The sequence below is a fragment of the Papio anubis genome, unplaced genomic scaffold (assembly GCF_008728515.1).
Source record: "Papio anubis isolate 15944 unplaced genomic scaffold, Panubis1.0 scaffold1168, whole genome shotgun sequence".
Lineage (NCBI taxonomy): Eukaryota > Metazoa > Chordata > Mammalia > Primates > Cercopithecidae > Papio > Papio anubis.
In genome coordinates, this window is record NW_022160828.1 from 8401 (window position 1) to 23813 (window position 15413).

Genomic DNA, 15413 nt, shown 5'->3' on the forward strand with positions numbered 1-15413 from the left:
ATTATCAGCAATGGCTAGTAGTGCTCAGCTCTTTTCACTTTCAAATATCAGCTCAGCTGCTCCTTGTAACTCTGAAACTGTAGAGCATAGAAATCAAGGCCTGGGTTGCTGGGAGGGGCCTGCAGGGAGACAGGACCCTGACCAAGCGTAGGTCCTTCACCTCACCTCTTCAGCTTGGCAGACCACAGAGGTGTGGCCTTCAGTCAGCCTATGAATCTGAGTTCAGGACCAGATGCCTGGACTCAGACCTTGACTCAACTTGGCAGCCTGGGCCGGGGACATGTTAATTTAGCTTGCAACATCATGTTGCTGAGGGAGACTTTCCTCTGGTGACAACACAGATGGGCAGAGGATGGTGAGTTGCGTCTTCCCGCCACAGCATGTGTCACCAGCTCCTGACACAGGTATTTGGAAGCTTAAGTCCCAACAGGAAGCTGACCTTTCTGGATTCTCTTGTTCTATGATTTAGCATTAAGTATTTTAAAACAAACTTTCTAAACCAAGGGAAACAACTTCTTCCGCCCTATGTAAAGACAACTAAAGAATAGGTAGCCCACATTGAATGACAGAGAACAAACTCAGAGGGAGAACAACACCTCTGAATCTCTGGCACAAATTGCCCTCCTACTAAAATCCACTGTATCTGTTTCACATGGAGAGACAGTGGTTTTACCTTTGAGTTTACACAACTTAGTTCCCCAGCTCCTTCTGATTTCAAATCCCAACCTCCCTCCTTCATGACACTGTTGTGGAAGCTTGTACGTTGCCTGGGTTTGGATGCAGAATGTGTGTGCAGGAATAGGCAGATGGTGGTGTGGCACTTTGAGAGGCGGTAGGTCACTGAGGTCGGGATGGGGACCAAGTGTGCATTTGGCTTTTGGTGGAGCCGGGTCTCTGCTGAGTAAAAGGGAATTGAGGTGGTGGGGTGGGACACCTGTAGTCTTAGCTGCACCGGGGAGGCTGAGGCAGGAGAATAGCGTGAACGGGGGCTGGCGCTTTCAGAAGGGAGCTAGATCTGCCATTGCATTTCTAGCCTGGAAAAATCCAAGGCCCAGGGACTCCGTTGTCAGCAACAGCAGCAGCAGCAGCAAAGGTTGTACCCGGGGGCTCAGGTCTTGGCCTGGGAACAGGGACTGTCCTGTTTCTTCTTCTCTGATCTTTGCGGGGTCTGGGTTTGCATGGAGTGCCAGTGCGGTGCGTCTGGAGTGTTGGCAGGTGCGGGACTTGCAGGGGTGAGGATGTGGGAAGGTCGTGACAGTGGCCCTCCATCTCCTGCCAATTCCACTCGGCTCCCTCCTACGATGCGGGTTTGAAAGCGGGCATAAACACCAGCCATGCTGCTCCGCGCCCAGGTTCTGAATGTTCCAGGAAAAGAACATTCTCGATGAATAACTCTAATGGAATGCTTGAGGACTACAAAGCAACTCCATGTTGGATGCTAATCTGCCGTATTGACTTCAGATTAACCTCTGCTCTAGGGAAGGCCGAGCAAATTTCCAGTTGTCTATTATTCTGTGTGTGGATCGCATATTTGCTGTAGATCATAGCGCCAGGATAAAACAAAAGCTTTACTTTGTTATCCCTTCACCTAGTATCTTACACCACTTCTAGATCATACATACCCCACTTTCCTGTAGTGCGCCATCGGCCCACTAGGTCTCTGCAGGGTAATGGTTGAGGATCACGATCCTGCGTCTCTCCACCACCAGACACTGACGCAAAGCTTCTGTTTGCCGTTCTATTAACATTACTTTATGTTTTTGTTGTTTTATTTGTTTTCATTTTGTTTGCTGTTTTGTTTTTCAGAAAGAGTTCTTCTCTTGACCTTTGGCTGGGTGCAGTGGTCGCGGATCTGGAAATTTTTTCTGACGCGCCTCCGGCCAGAGTTCAGCGATTCTCCTGCCTTAGCACTTCCAGTAGCTGGGACCACAGACATGTGCTACTTTTTTTGTATTTTTAGCGAGACAAGGACTACACTACGCGAAATTGTAGTCGGAGGCTGGTCTCAGGCGCTCCCAAACTCAGGCAATCTACCATGTCTCGGCCTCCCAAATTGCTGGGATTACAGGCGTAAAGACCGCGGCGTAGCCACTTTCACAAGAATGGGTTTTGTCGGCCCGGCTTTCTTCCGCCGCTCAAGGTCTGTTGTACTTTGGGAGTAGGGCTTACCGTTGCCGCCATGGAACAACTATGATTTTTCTGGAAAGAATGGTGGTGTTATAGTTGTGGGACCATGGTCATGTGCATTCAGGAGTGGCAGCTCATGCTGTATTTCAGATGTAATTTCATTCCTTCCTGGGCTGGTGGGAGGCAGAAGGGCACTGGGGGACACATCATAGGTACATTTTATGAAGTGGCATGTTGTGATTTTGGGCCCAGCATGGTTGGGGCAGGACGTTGGTTTTGAGTTGGACCCAGGTGAATGGTGCTGGTTTAGGATGCCAGTGAGGTGCTTGTGGCTGGATCCGAAGCGTACCGGTCTGGAGGCCGGCCCTGGGGTGGGATGGGGTGGGGTTTGGGAGCTCAAAGGTCCTAGGGAGAACCGAACTGCTATTTTAGAGACTATTTAATCAACTTAGCAGAAAGACTATATAAAATTAGCCAAGTCTTTTAAACTCTGCTATCCACAAATCTGTAGCATGGGCGAGTTTGGCCTTTTTTGTTCCTATTTCTGTATTTTGTGGGGCATAATCAAATTTTTTTAAAATTTAACTTTGGCTGATAAGTTTCAGCCCACAGCTGTGATCATCAGGAAGGATTACACTTAACGCGATAGCGCAGAAGCAAGGCTATGGTAGAGATATCAGTTAGTGGCTCGGGAACAGACCAGGAGACAAGGTGAGTTTGCTTTGACGGTCAAGGTGGTTGGGTTGAGGACTGGGACGAGATGGGATGTACCTGAGCGCAGAAAACTGCCGCTTGGTAAAGAACTCACGTAGTGGTAAAGGCAAACTCTAACATACTTGCAAAGTGGCGGTATGATAATATAAAGTAAAACCATATCCCTATAGTTCTAGCGGGCCTACCAGAAATAAGTGCTGGTTTCCTCACCGAGAAAATAGATAAAGGGGCCTCAGCTGGAGAACAGATGCCAGCTTCCTCGACTCCTGGGCAGGAGGGCCTCCTGGCGTGGCGGGTGACTTTTATCCCAGGTTGTACTGGCGGCAATACTTAGAGGTTTTTCAGAGGCTAAAAGTCCAACCCCATAGATTATCCTCAGCTATCCTCTTCCCCTTCCTCAGGGGATGAGGAATAAACATCACCGCCGGGCTGGTACCTACTACGGGCACCACAGAAATGGCAGAAGGAATGGCACAACCTATCAAAGAGCTCTTGAAACTTGAAAGCTATATATCACTGGAAACATTGGGAGCTGGGCCACGGGAGGCTGTTTCAGGTCTTGAAGTTACAGGACGGGCCTGCATAATCCTGTGTGAAGCAGCTTGCCGAGAAAGCACAGCTGAGTCCTGTTGCCCAAGCAGGCGAGGTGTGCTGGAGGGCCTAGGAAAGAAACAGGAGTGGCCCTTGTGACCCTTTGGACATGGAAGGGCGTCTCCTCTTGTTGATGAGCAGGCTTGCTGCTTTTCTTTGAGAGTCAAATGTCAGGATCAGACTTTCATTGTCCCACAGTTTACAGACTGGTGGTGCATATTGGAGCTGGGAGGATGGGAGGTCACTTGGGAGGCAAGTTGGACTGGGCACTGGCTGAGGTGCTGCTGGGGGCTGGGACATAGCTTGTTAAGGGCTTTCCCCAAGAGGTTCTGTGATCCAGGTGTGAGAGGGTTGAAGACAGAAAGGTTACCAGGAGACAATTTAAGAATTTTGCCTGCAGGAACTAGGAGAAATTAAAAGAAACTCTATAAAGCCCTCAGAGACTTTAGGAGGGTGGACCATGTTTCACTCAGGAAAGAAAGAAAACAAAAAATCTCAAACAAAACTCCATCTCTACTCCTTCTATTCTATCCTGAAAATGGGGTGAGCCAGGCCAAGGTGGCGGGCCACGCTCAAGTAAAACTGGCAGGAGGCTGGCTGGGGGACTACCTGAGTGACCTAAAACCCTGGTGGGAGTTGTTTGGACTTGCCCTGTATGCCCCCATCCCCTTTCTTCCGAGCGATAATTTATTTAGAGCTGAGAGGAACTCAAGAAAGCAGAACCTATAACATTATTGCCATATGGACACCACCATGTTCCCTTTCTAAGATTCTACCTCTGCCTCATGAGCATGTTCTCAAAATTAACTCCGCCGCTTTTTCAAGTCTCATTTTATTCATTTATTGGTAGGGCACGTTTGTGTCCTGGGGACTGGGAGGGCACTTTTAAGACACAGGGCAGAAGCACCCGTGGTGGGAGGCCAGAGGAAGCTGCCCAGGCATACCATGCCGGGTGGGACGGCCCCGTCACCAAGAACTGTCTGGCTGATTAGCCTGGCTGGGCAGGGCTGAAAGTGGGGGAAGAGGAGAAACTCAGAAACGGCGTCTGGGTTTCGGGCCGCGCATACGGCGAGGGCGGGTAGGGATGGTGTCTGGCTAAAGGTTGGGCGACCAAGGAAAAAGAACGGGCAGTTTTGTATGGGCAGGAGGTGATGGGAGACAAATTGCAGACGGTGTTCGCAGTGCATGGAAGTATGGCGGGTGGCGGCCAGGCTCTTTCCGCTACTCTTCATCGCTAAATAACTCGCTGCCCTATCCATCAAATATCCATCGGCTCTTTCACGGGTTGCCTCCTGGGCCCTAAGGTATCTGGACTGTGTCCAGACCTCAGGCCGCCACCTCCGTGCCGAGCCAGTCTCCATTCCTGGGAACGTGATGGTGCCACCAACAACCCAGCTGCTCCACTCCCTCCGACAGCTCAACATGCTTGTCCATGAGAGAACCTGGATGGCGCTGAGAGGTGAACACAAGCCTCAGCTCGAGAGAAGTAGACACTCTGGGCTTCCTCCCACCTTCCCCGGCCCGGGACACCTGTGCTCATCTGTCTCAATGCTTAGCACAAGAGGCATTAGCTGTGAGTAAAGATACACCGATTTGAACACACATCATCCCCTCCCCGATTCTCCCTTCCCACGCTCCAAGCCTGCAGTGGCCATCGGTGGGGTCTGGGTCTGCTTGCTCCAGATGCCTAATCTGTCCATGTCCCGATGCTCACTTACGTCCTTGCTTGCGGTTGTGTGATGTTCCACAGGTAGAATAGAGCAGGTCACAGCGCCTGGAGGAGGAGGGAATGCCGGGAAATGTGCCATGTCGCCTTGCTGTTGCCAGGCACACCCAATGAGGGGATGGGGACCTGCCCACCCACTCTCCTGTAGCGGTTCCGGACTCCTGGGAGCCGGCAGGTGAGACCCAAAGAGTGTTTTTCAGTGACCTGGCTGACCTGGTCATCAGTCACTCCCCCACCTTGGCCTGGGCCTCTACATGGCAGATCACGGCTCATTCCGACCTGGCATTACACTGCTCTGTGCACCCTGTCCTCAGGAGTCACACCTATCTCCAAAGCCGTGCAACCCTGGAAACCCATCAGCCTAGCAGTCAGGTTCCTCCTCTGTGCATTAACAATGACATTGACGCCAGCTTGCAGGGCTAGGAGAGAGTAGAGGAGTGGCATGCTAGAAGTTCCCAAAGGCTCACTCCGCCTCCCTCAAATCCCTCCGCTCGGCTCCTCCTCTCAGCCAAAATTCATTAATCCAGCATCCCCCACTCCTTTCAACTCGGCTCTCCTCAGTGGCATTTCTCATGCTCCCTTTCATGCCTGCAGGGCAGGTGTCCCACTGAAACACAAAATTCACCTAGAAACAGCTGGCCAAATGAATACAAGGAGCCTGGGCAGTAGGGGCATGGGGTTGTATGGGAGGAACGTGCAGCGCGGGGTTAATGCATGGGTGTGCGAGAACGTCAAATTGTGGGTGAACGGACTGGCATGGAGAGGCAAACTAGAAAACAGAAAGGTAAAGTCAAAGAAATAGGATCTTAGGACAGGTATGACAAGTTAGGTAAAAATGGGATAGTCAATATATATATGAATAATAGATTCCACATTATTGTATTTAGTTAATAAGTTATACCACATTAAATTGCTATTTTTTTAGCAAGAACAGTTTAGTTTAGGGAGGGGTCTATTATTTAAATTGCAAACCAAATTTCTCAAAAGCTAAGCTCAGCCCATGCCCAGGAATGAACACAGACAACCTACCAACTAAGACAGATGGAGTCAGCCATGTGTCAGATTTCTCTCACTGTCATGTGAATTTCATCAGTTATATAATTTTGCAAAGGTGATTGGTTTCAGGAGGACAAGCACTTTGGACCTGGGAGGTTGAAGCTGCAGTGAATGATGGTGATCATGCCTGGAGTGACAGAGTGAGAATCTATCTTAAAAGGGGACACAGGCCAAACATTTTGCACTGCCTCTTTCTCTTTTGTTCTCATGTCTCTAGGATGTAGTCGTATTCTCTCACTATATAAAATCGCTAAGAAAAAGCTAACTGCTTACCCAAGGTCATCCTGGCTGGTAGGAGTGGAGATCAAGGAGTGAACTTGAGTTATCCAGAATATGTGTATAAATCTTACACCCCATTATATTTTACCACAAACAGATAAGATTCTTCACAACATAAAGCCCTTAACTCTACCAATCAACCCTCGTCAATGATGCGTGAACGATTGGCATTTTTAGAAGTTATTTTGAGACTGACTTTCATTCAATGTGACCCATTCTATGTGAAAGCCAAATATGGGTCTCATCTGTCTCTCCCATGCCCAGCATACAGGCGTGGCACAGAGGCAAAGGAATGGACTGGATTTGAACATATCATCCCTCGATTCTCCTTCCCCGTCAAGCCCTGCAGTTAACCAGCATCTGGCAGTCCTGAGGTTCGCTCCAAAATACTGTCATCCCATGTCCAAATGCCTCTCTTCACCACGTCCACTGCTACTTGCATTGTATGTGTGTATGTGAAAACATTTCCACAAAATTGGAATGAGTACCGCCAGCGGGCCTGGAGGCAGTGGCTGGGAACAAGTTCACCTTGTTATTCTATCCAGCTCACCCCGCTGAGGATGCTGTATCTGCCACCACCTCCTGGCAGTTCCAGACTCCTGGGAGCCAGCAGGTGAGTGACCCAGAGTGTTGTCAGCCACTCTGGCTGAGCTGGTCATCAGTCACTCCCACCTTGCCTAGGCTTCTACATGGCACAGATCATGCCCATTCCACCTGGCATTACACTTGGCCTGTGCCCTGTCTCAGGTCATCCGTCTCCTGGGAAGCTTCATGCAACTCCTGGAAACCCATGAACCTGCTCCAACAGTCAGGTTCCTCCTCTGTGCATTAACAATGACATTGGACGCTTTATGGGTGCTGGGAGGTAGAGGGAGGTGCATGGGAGAGCTCCCCTCGAGGGCAAGGTCTGGCTCTGCATCACCTCACTCTCAGATCCTCAGAGCCTGAGCTGGCCTCCAGCATGTGGCCACCATTCCCTAAGAGTTGGATTTGATCCGTCAGTGCTGAAGGCAGAGGATAGAGCTTCGACAGACACCCTGTGTCCTGTCTTCTTTATCTGCAGCTTACCATCCTCTCCCCTTTTCATGCACCTGCAGAGCAGTCACTGAGCTTCCACAAAATTCACTAGAGCAGTTGATGGATACTGGGGCCTGATTCACTGTCAAAGTAAAGCCAAAGGGTGCTCTCCAGAACAATGAAACCTATTTTCTGCCAAGTTTGAAAACTCCCCTGCCCACAGGTCTCCCTTTAGGACAGCAATCAGCTCTTACCATTCAGCCGAGGTGTGTGTTTGCTGAACCATCTGGAGGAAGCTGAGGTGACATGAGCTGAAGTGCAGAGGGTGAGTCCGGCGGATCTTTGGGACAGGTATGAGAAGTTAGGCAAAATAGGATAATTCTGTTCTAATAACCTTAGATAATAGTTCACATTATTATTTAGTTAATAGGATTGAAAATCTAATGTTAAATACAATTTTTTAAGAGGGAAGTCTCACTGTCACCCAGGCTGAGTGTGCGGTGCCATGGCTCACTGCTTGGAACTCATGGCTCCAGCAATCCTGCCTCAGCCTCCCAAGTGGGGACCATAGGCACACGCCACCATGCCAGGCTAATTTTGACTTCTAGAGACAGGGTCCACTCCTGTGTTTCCCTGGGCCGGCTGTCCCAGACTTCTAGACCTTGGCAACCTGAACGCCCTGCCTCGACCTCCCTCAAATTGCTGGTATTACAGGGTGTGAGCCACCACACCCAGGCTAAATTTGTTATGTGCCATGGTACTGCAAAACGTCATTATTAGGGGCAGCTATTTGAAGGTGTAGGGAGGCCACTGTAGTGCTTTTTTCAATCTTTTATATCTAAATAATTTCAACAGAAAACATCTATTTTAAAACATGAAGGAGGTTAATCATCTATGAGTTGAAAACGCCAAAAGGCAGGCACATCGGTCTCATCAGAATTCAGGAAAACTGGTCACATGGCTGGGGGTGCTGGAGGGGCTAGGCATGGCTGGCTTCTAGGATCTGGGCCTGGTGTGTTCATCTGTGAAGGTCTTTCGAGCTGCACACTTTCTTAATAATAAATGTTCATAAGTTTAACAAAAAAATAAAACGAGGACGTGAAGTTTGCTTGGGTTGTAGTCTCGGAAGTTATCCAGCCATGGCCTTGCCCAGAGGCCAGAACCCTGGAGGGAAATGAGAATTTTCCAAGTAGAGGTGACAGAGGCAAGGTTCCTGAGGTGGGAGCCGCTGCTGCTCCTCGTCCCTTAGCTGTTAAGGAGCCGTCCCGGCTGGAATCAGTGCTGGGTGCAGTGGCAGGGGCTTGGCCAAAGTCTGCGTCCACACTGTGGCTCAGTGTAGTGAAAGCTAATCTCACCCTCCGGCCAGGTGTTCGCCTGCCAGCAGGTGGCCAGCTGGTCCTCCTGGGATAATGGTGCCATTGTAGAAATTAAGTGCAAGTCTCTTGTCCGTAGACGGGTGCCCTGCTGTCGTGGATATTCCTGGCCTCCCTCAGTCCTGATATCTGGGCAGGGTTTGAAGTCAGGGGTCCCCGACTTCTCGAAGCTGGCCCTGTCCACAGTCCCGGGCTGTCTGCATTTGCACTGCAAAGGGACACGGACCCAGCAGCTCTGTTCGAAATCATAATGGGGGAACCAAGGCCCCCCTTACATCCAGGTCCGTCAAGCCGGGCATCGAGTTCCACTCCAGGAATCTCCAGGAACCCCTGAGGGCTTCCCTGAGCCGGGCCGGGCCAGCACACCTGAGTGCCCACAGGGTAGTGTCTTCCCGACAGCCCCACCAGGACAAGATGTGGAAGAACAAGCCTCATGCAACCCCACCAAATGGGGCTGGAACCGGGCTGGTGGGCCTGGAAGGGCCTGCCTGTCCCCCTTGCAGAGGGTCACCTACAATTTGGAAGTCAGGCAAGCACAGGCCTAGGTGCCGGTGAACCCCTGCCTGGCTTCAGCTGAAAGGAAAACAGCATGTCAGCTGCCTCCACTGAGCCTCCATGTAGGCCTTTCCCAGCCAGACCCCACCTGCCTGGGTCTCTGGAGTCCTCAGGATCTCTGTGTGGCCCCGTGGTCTGACACTGAGGGACAAGGCCTGTAGTGTGTTGATCCCAGGGTGTGCCACCCGCAAGCAGCTGCCAGGGGCGCGACAGGTAGCTCTCCTAGGACTGCCCCCTAGGGTTCGACTGGCTGGGGTTTCCCTACCACACACCCTCAGCCCCAGGGCTGCTGGGCCAGGGATACAGCCCCCCAGTGAGAACTCAGGTGGAGGGACTTGGATGTCACCCAGCCCCCTTGTCACCTCACATGGGAATCCCATCCCCACAGTGGGGTGATTGGACCTGATGGCTGCCCCTGCCTGGGCTGCCCAGCCCCATGCCAGGACTGACCGCTCCCACCCTGGCTTAACCCGGCCTGCCTGGGTGCTGCCTGTGCCCCTCCCTGAATGTTCTGGGGTCAGGGACCCGATTCCTCGTCTCCCTGGCTCAAGGCTTGCTGTCCTGAAACCTTGAGTGAGCTGCAGTATGAGGGGCCCTGCTGCTCTCGAGGCTGTGGGCGTGCTTGCAGGGAGGAGTGGCTCCCACAAATGGGTCTGGCTTCTTTAGTGCCCTCTTGATGGCCTTTGTGTGATGGGGGAGACAGAGACACTGTGGAATGTGGGAGGGGGCTTGCTGGAGGGGTTTCAGGCCCCACACGCCTCCCAAGTGGGCACAACACATCTACAGTACACACACGCACTGAGCCGCCTCTACCGAGACCAGTGGGCCTCCTGTACTTTCTTAGAGTCCAGGAGGAAGAGGAGGCAGTGCAGCGAGGGAAGGTCCAGGTAGTAGGGTCATGGTCTCGGGCACTCCCCACTCTGACTGCCCCAGAGGCATGGCCGGGTGGGGACATGGCACTGGAGCCACCTGGGGTGTGGCAGGTCCCTGCTTCCCTTTGTTAAGCCTTCTTCTCAGAGGCCCTAAGATGCCTGGGAGCACAGAGTCATCATCCAACTCCCAGGTGTCAAGAACTGGTTCCTAAACCGCTCACAGGCATTCCACGTCTCATGAGGCTCTAGGGACAGGGTGGACATCAGGTCAGGAGAGTTCCCGGGAGGGGCATGGCCGATAACCCCTGCCACTTCAGTCTCCCACTAGCGAAGGCGGAATCTTTGTACACCCCCCAGGGTTTGGATGTGCCAGGAGACTGTGGCCGGGGAAGTGGGTAGGGTGCCTCGCAACATCACCGGGGTCATGGGGACGGGCTTCCGCGTCACCTGTGCCTGCCCAGCCCCACCTGGCCAGACCTCCCTCTGGGCCAGAACAGAGATCAAGTGAGGACAGTGTGAGTAGCCGCCCCCTCGGTAAGTCAGCTGCCCTCGGACCCCCAGGGGTTCAGGCCCCACCGGGCACATGACTTAATACCTCTGAACTTTAAAGGCACAAGCCACTATCGGCATCAACACCTGCTCCTTCCAGCAAATACACATCCCACAGGCGCATGAGCCCAAGAGAGATCTAGGTATAGCAGATGGGGAGACTAGCCCTCCAGGCTGGGGCTGAAGCTCCTAACTGAGCCCACTGGGGCTCAGTCCCCAGAGTCAGTGACCTCCCCTTACGAGGGCTCTCCTGAGCCTCCAGGGCTGGGGTCGTGACAAGGTCTTGCAGCCTCATGGGGCACGGCTGGACTGGGGAGTGTGGCTCCTGGAGAGAGGGGCTTCGCCCAGGGCTTGAGGCTTCCCCTGATCCCACCCAAGTCAGCCTCGGCCCAACGCCTATAAGGCTGGTCCTGAGTCCCAGCTCTGGCTGCCTGGCTGACCTCTAGCAGGAGGTCAGTACGGGGCGTCCCGTAGGACCCCCTGTGGGCGGAGCCCCTGTGGGCTGTGTGAGCTAGACCCCGGCTGGGGTGGAACTCAGCACCAGGCAAGGAGGGTCCCTGAGCCGTGGGTGTCCCTGTGCCTTCTACCCCGCCATTCAGCATCTGGAGAAACCAGCCTCCAAGGAGGAATCCTGCACTCAAAGACCTTCCTTGTCCTGATGGGAGTAAACAGAGGTGCTCAGGCCCCTGGGCTGCCCCTCTCTAAAAACCTCCTTCTCTCCAGGCCCTGCAGGAAGACCCTCCTAGTGTGCAGGTCACCAAAGGTGTCCAGGGCTCCCCCAACACCGCCCCTTCCCCACACCCCGTGACACACTGCCCTTGCCCTGCTCTGCGAGCTGGGTCCCCATCCCTGTGCCTCTGTCTCCTCCAGGGCAGGAAGGAATCTCAACCCCAGCCCATGGAGAGCCTGGATAACCCCAGGTTGTCAGGAGTCAGGCTGTGACTCAGCCAGTCACCAACTCTGGCACCAGGGCTCCAGTCCCTCCAGCGCCATGGGAGGCAGAGTCTCTGGGGGAAGAGCCCAAGCTTGCTCACCAGGACGCCATAAACTCCCACCAGATGCCACCTGGTCTTGGGCTGTGACGTGGGGACCACATGCTCCTGATGGTCTGAGCACACCTGTCCCGCCATTTGGGCTGTGGGAATCCTGGAGAAGCCCCAGCCCATCAAGAAATCAGAGCCTTCCCATCAGCAGGAAGAGCTGGTGAAGTTGGAGAGGCCCCAAAACCTCAAGGCCTTCTTTGCCACCTCCCATCTTGGCACCCACCATGCAGCCTTGCCCTGGGACGGGCCAGAACATCCCCTGGCTGGAGGTTCCCCTGGAGGCCTCCTGGACCAGGCAAGGCAAACATGACTTGAGCCACCATGTTGCATGGTGGGTGGTGCTGGGCCTGGTCGTCTCCTGAAGTGGGGTCGGGCCATCAGCCACGGCTGGGGAGATGCTGCCACCTGGGCTTGGTCGGCCCATTCATGGGCACCAAGGGCAGCAGGACTCTCAGGGATTGGGAGGAGCCAGCCACACACCGATCCCCGAGGGCGGCAGCAGGACACAGAGGGGTGGCCACGAGGATGATGCCCTCCACATGGGATGCGTCTGGACTTGGGCTTGGCCGCGGACTCCTGTGGGACCCCTCCCAAGCAGAGACATCCCAAAGACTTAGATGAGCTGCCATGAAGGTGCCTTGGCTGAAAGCTGGAGATCATCTGGCCAGGGAGGCCGTCCCTGGGTCTGACTGCATGAGGGTCCTCAGCCTGTTCACCTACCCTGCAGGGAGTGCCCTCCCTGGCCAGCAGCTGCACCAGTGCCCAGAATGCATCCTCCTCAGGCATACATGGTGGAGGAACAAGGTCGGATGGCTCAGCAGGTCCCCTGCAGTCACCTCCCAAAGCTTCTAGAGTCACCAGTGAAGGGACATCTGGAATCTGAGGCCCTGGGAGGACCTTCTCATTGAGGAGGCAGAGGACTGGGAGCCTCTCTGAAGAAGAGGCTTCCTCAGGATGCAATTCATTTCATGACAAGAGCCAAGTCCCACCCAGGTCCCCATGCCAACCTTTGTCCAAACTGTCTCCCGGATGGCACCATCCCGCATGCACTCACAAGCTCCTGGGCTTTGGGGCAGCCCCCCAGAGGAGGCATCAGCTCTCAAGTCTCCCGAAGCGGTGCAAGCCGTGACCTGGTGACACCAGGAGTCCAGCCCCTAATTCCTTTGTGTCTCGAAGCTTGACCCCTTGAGGCCACCTCCTTACTTAGAGGCAGTTTGCGCGTGGAGCTGGAGTCTCACCCATATCCTGGTGGGTCACAAACACAATTTTAAAGAAGCAGCGACCCCCACCAGACACCCACCCCTGTGAACAGGGAAATACTGCCGGACAACATCACTGCCGGGAATACCACCGGGTTATACTCTGAATATGCCAGAGGATGTAGAACAGTTCCCTGCCTAGAAACAGAGAAAGGAGGTTTTGTTTGTCGTGCAGATGCCGTGCGCTTCACTTTGTCTACAAAGCCTACCAAACAAACCTAAATTTTAGGGTTCAGATGATTCACCCAGATAAGCAGTGAGCCTTTCAGGCCTTTTGATAGAGGTGGAAATGTTTCAGTAAAATCCACATTCAGACATGCAGATACCAGCTGTACAGTGACTTGCCTGCTCCTTTTTCACTCTGAATGATTTTCTTTATTTATTTTCAGCTTGTATACACGCCAGCTCAGCCTTTTGGGTGTACAGTTCCTCCATTTGTCTCTAAACCAATGGGCAGAGTCTCCTGCGACCGCCTCCAGCCCTCCTGAAGCGACTCCCTTCATCTTCCAAGTCTCCAGGGTGCCCCATATGCACTCCTGGCCTCCCTCCCCTGATCCCTCAGCCCCTGGGGCCACCCGTGACTGCTTCAATCCCATGTGGTTTGGCCTTTCCAGAACGCCCAGGAATGGGAATTCCCATGTGGTAGCTTTTACAATGGCTTTCCCCAGCAAAATGCATCTATCCAATCTATCGCTCGTGGGGGTACCACTGGCTCATCTCCCTTTTCCACTCGGTTCTCCGCTTAAAGGGATAACGCCTTTGTTCTCCCAGCGTTCCCATGGTGAAGACCGTCCCTGGTTGCCCGTGTGAGTGGGACGGCGAATCGCTGTGCATGCGCAGGTTTCGTGATGCTCAGTTTTCAAATCAGGGGTTCAATATTTCGCAGATGGCTTTGGGGATACGGTCGAAGTGCATGAGTTGCAGAGTCAATGCCAACCTGTCGGCGTGCGGTTGTGCGTCGTTCCCAGCAGACTGGTGGGATGACAGTTTCAGGACCCTGGTTCTCGTGCAAGATGGAAAGCGTCAGTGCTGGTCGAGAGGTCTATGGGCTTCCATCCGTCACAATTCCTCCCATCTTAACAGCGGGTTCCTGTGGGTCAGGAGAGCACCTTTCACCACGCCATTTTTGTTTGTTGCCTTCTGTCTCCTCACAGGGACGTCCTCCCAACGGCCTCATGTTCCTGCCTCAGCTCCTGTATTTGGAACCAGGCTCCAGCTCCATGCTGCTGCCTCCCCTGGGCTTGGGAGAGGCCCGTGCTCTGTCATCCCTCTCCCAAGTATCCCTGACTTTCTCCCGGAAGCCCCTCATCCTTTCTGCTCACTGGCCTCTCATGATAATCCTAGCCTGCAGGCTTACTTGGTTCCGTATCGATCCCTGAAGAAGATGTGTGTCCTTAATGTCCTGCTCAAGTCCACATCGATCTGGTGGATGTGTTCAGATGACCTCTTGCCCTTCTCCTTCATGACCTGTAGGGCAGGGCCAAGAGGAGGAAGCAGCCTCAGAATGGATGGAAGACTCCCGTCCCCAAATGGCAGTCAGCCCACAGTCAGCACTCCGGGAAGGAAGGAAAGCAGGAAGGTTTCCTTCCACACAAAGCAGCTTTCTGGCTTGCTACTGAAGCTGGGGAGGGTCACCAGAGCCGAGTTTGTCTGTGGTGACTATGTCACCATCCGTGCCCAGGATGTGCATCTGACCATCCCACCCACCCCCCAGCCTGGGCTTCATGCTCGCTCCCTCCAGCTTGAGACCTGGGCCCCTGACACGGCCTGTCCTGTTTGTTGTGCTCTGGCTGAACGTACCTTGTATGTTCTGGGGTTTTTCGACTTGACTTCCTGTATGTTCAGCAGGACTGACCACACTTGGGCCCGGATGTTCATGGGAATGCCCTTATATACTCGATCTATCAGCTGTGGGCAGAAAACAAACTGGTGTCACAGGCCACTGGGCGACCCCAGTGAAGACCAGAGCCGGAGGATTCTGGAAATGGTTGGTTTTGGCCCCATGATTCCTCATGAGAGGTGATATTAAGCTGGGACACAGTCTCCCTTCCCAGGATTGAAAGAGTGGTTGGGCACTCAGAGTCGGAACTCTGATCTGAACATTTTCCTTCCTTTGTGTCACCAGGGCATCCCTAGCCTTGAGCTCCGGGTGGTCCCAGAGCTAGATTCAGATTCCCTCCCAGCAAGGTGACGCTTGCACGAATAGGCAGGCAAACCACCGACCAGGCCTGCAGTCCTCTGGGTGAGGACAG

The 15413-nt window shown here is 53.5% G+C and overlaps 1 protein-coding gene across 1 annotated transcript; it reads right to left on the reverse strand.

Moving 5' to 3' along the window:
* Positions 1–13169: 13169 nt before the first annotated feature.
* Positions 13170–15093, reverse strand: LOC116272493 (TBC1 domain family member 3F-like; the record flags this gene model as incomplete). Its single annotated transcript, XM_031661247.1, has 3 exons — positions 13170–13299; positions 14519–14628; positions 14962–15093. Coding segments are annotated over 3 exons (372 nt in total), but the record flags the coding sequence as incomplete, so codon positions are not given.
* Positions 15094–15413: the final 320 nt, after the last annotated feature.